A 2,047-nucleotide genomic window follows, 5' to 3' on the forward strand; every position below is an offset into this window, starting at 1 on the left:
GAAGTTTTCAGTAAATTGGATTAAGTTGATCTCAAGTCTTAAACCTGGTCACTGGCGAGGGGAGATGTATTCTGCTGAATTTTAGCATGGCTTTAGAATCCAAAACATTGAAAGACTTAAAATTTTGAAACTGAAAAAGAGTGAATAATTAATGTAAACTAAAAAAAGAAAAGAGATTGCGGCACTAGTCAGGCTGAGAAGACAGACCCAGGTAAAGCGAGCTGCCAAGTTTCCGGGAGACATTGCTTCTTCCTGCCAAGGTTATGCAGCGACTAGAAAATGCTTCACTAACCCTGCCCATTCTGGGTGCGTGTGGAGTTCTTAGCAATGATGCCTCAGCCCCTTGGCATGCCACTTATTATTGGTGACATGCAATTGCCATTTCTGTGGTCACTTTTGCCTACTTGACCTGCCCAAGCCCTGTTAATTCCCTTCTTTTCTAATTCCACCTCAGAACAATAACCAACCCAAAACTGGTTCCTGCTCCCTTAGACAACTTCAAAATCCCTCAGTAGAGCCCGCCTAGAACATTTGCCTGCCCCTTCGCTCTCGCACAGTAAATCTGATTTTGTCAGTCTTGATTCTAGCATGCAATCTTTGGCTGATTAGCTTTTAACAACTCGTTGAATGGTGAAAGTTTCTGGGTGTCAGGATGCACCTCCAAGGCTGAGATTCTTCAGGAAAGAGTCTCCCTCTCCGTGCCAATGGCACAGGAAGTAGCTGGCACTGCCTATGGCAGGGCTTAGCGGCTTCCACTCAGCAACTCACTCCAATCCCTCATTCTGCAGAGAAGGGTGGGTCAGAGTAAGAAGACGGGGAGAATGCTTTTTAAAAAGGTTATGAGTAAAGTTTATGTAGGTGCAGCTCAATTTAAGTAAAGAGGATTAGCAAGTCCCAGGAGAGTGAGGAGGTGGAACTGGAGAGAAGAGTCTTGGTGAGACCAAATAACCTATGTTAAATGACCAGCGCTGCAAAACTAAAAATGAAAAAGAGAGCAGAGAAGTAAAGTGGGTCTAGAAAGATAACGCAAAGTCTCATGTTGGTAAAATCCAAAGATACAACAGTATTACAGTGAGGACAGGGCTGGCAACATGGCCCAGTGGTATGGTGCTTGAAGGCCCCCAAAATAAAGAAGTAAACACTAAAAATAGTTTGATTTTAATGGTTCCAACATTTCTGCATGAAGGATAGCAATAAAGTGAAATTTTTGCTGAGAAATTTCATTATACGAAACTATCCCCAGCCCCAAGAGAATGTCATAGGGCTGACTCCAGGGCTGATGTAGGGAAGCGCACACAGGGCTGTTGTATGGCCTTTCTGCCATCAGGCACAACGAAGAGTAATTAGGTCACCAAGGAAAGGGTTGTGTAGCAAGAACACAAGGAAAGGGCAGAATCCTGAGAAGCAACTTAAGTGTAGTTAAGGATCAGGAAAAGAAATGATTCTCAGGGCCAATGAGATAGCTCACCCAACTAAGCACCTGTTTTGGCAAGCATAGGGACCAGCGTTCGATCCCCAGTCCCGCATGCTGTGCTGGCCCCACCCCTGGGGTGACTGAGCCAGTGAATGAGTCTGGGCATGGTGGGGCAAACCTGTAATCCCAGTGCAGAGATGGCTGAAAACAGGAGGATCACTAAAGGTTAGAGCTGTGTAGTAAGACCCTGTACCAAATACATAAATGAAGAAAGAAAAACAAAGAACCAGCCAAATAGCTCAGCGGATTAAGGTGCCTAAAAGCTTAGGCATATGTAGGGGCTAGGGGCTCATCCCAATCTTGCTGTGCTGGCCCTGCCCCCAGGACATGCTGAGAGGGTGATTAAGACTGGACATGGTGGCTGTGCCTGTAATCCCAGCACTTGGAAGGCTGAAAAACAGGAAGGATCATTATGAATCTGATCTGCATAGTGAGACCCCGTAGACCTTGTACTAAAAAGAAGAAGGAGGAGGAAGAGGAGAAGAAGAAAAGAAGAGGAAGAAGAAGGAGAAGGAGAAGGAAGAAGGAAGAAGGAGGAGGAGGAGGGAGGAGGGAGGAAGAGGAGGAGGAGGA

At 45.7% G+C, this 2,047-nt stretch overlaps 1 protein-coding gene across 1 annotated transcript in view; it reads right to left on the reverse strand.

Moving 5' to 3' along the window:
• Window positions 1-335: 335 nt before the first annotated feature.
• Cer1 (cerberus 1, DAN family BMP antagonist) overlaps window positions 336-2,047 on the reverse strand; it is a 9,654-nt gene continuing 7,942 nt past the window's right edge. The window contains exon 3 of the mRNA XM_004631738.1: window positions 336-409. Coding sequence (XP_004631795.1) covers window positions 336-409 — 74 coding nt within the window. The remainder of the gene's footprint in view (window positions 410-2,047) is intronic.

This window comes from Octodon degus, unplaced genomic scaffold (assembly GCF_000260255.1).
Source record: "Octodon degus isolate 3935 unplaced genomic scaffold, OctDeg1.0 scaffold00044, whole genome shotgun sequence".
NCBI lineage: Eukaryota > Metazoa > Chordata > Mammalia > Rodentia > Octodontidae > Octodon > Octodon degus.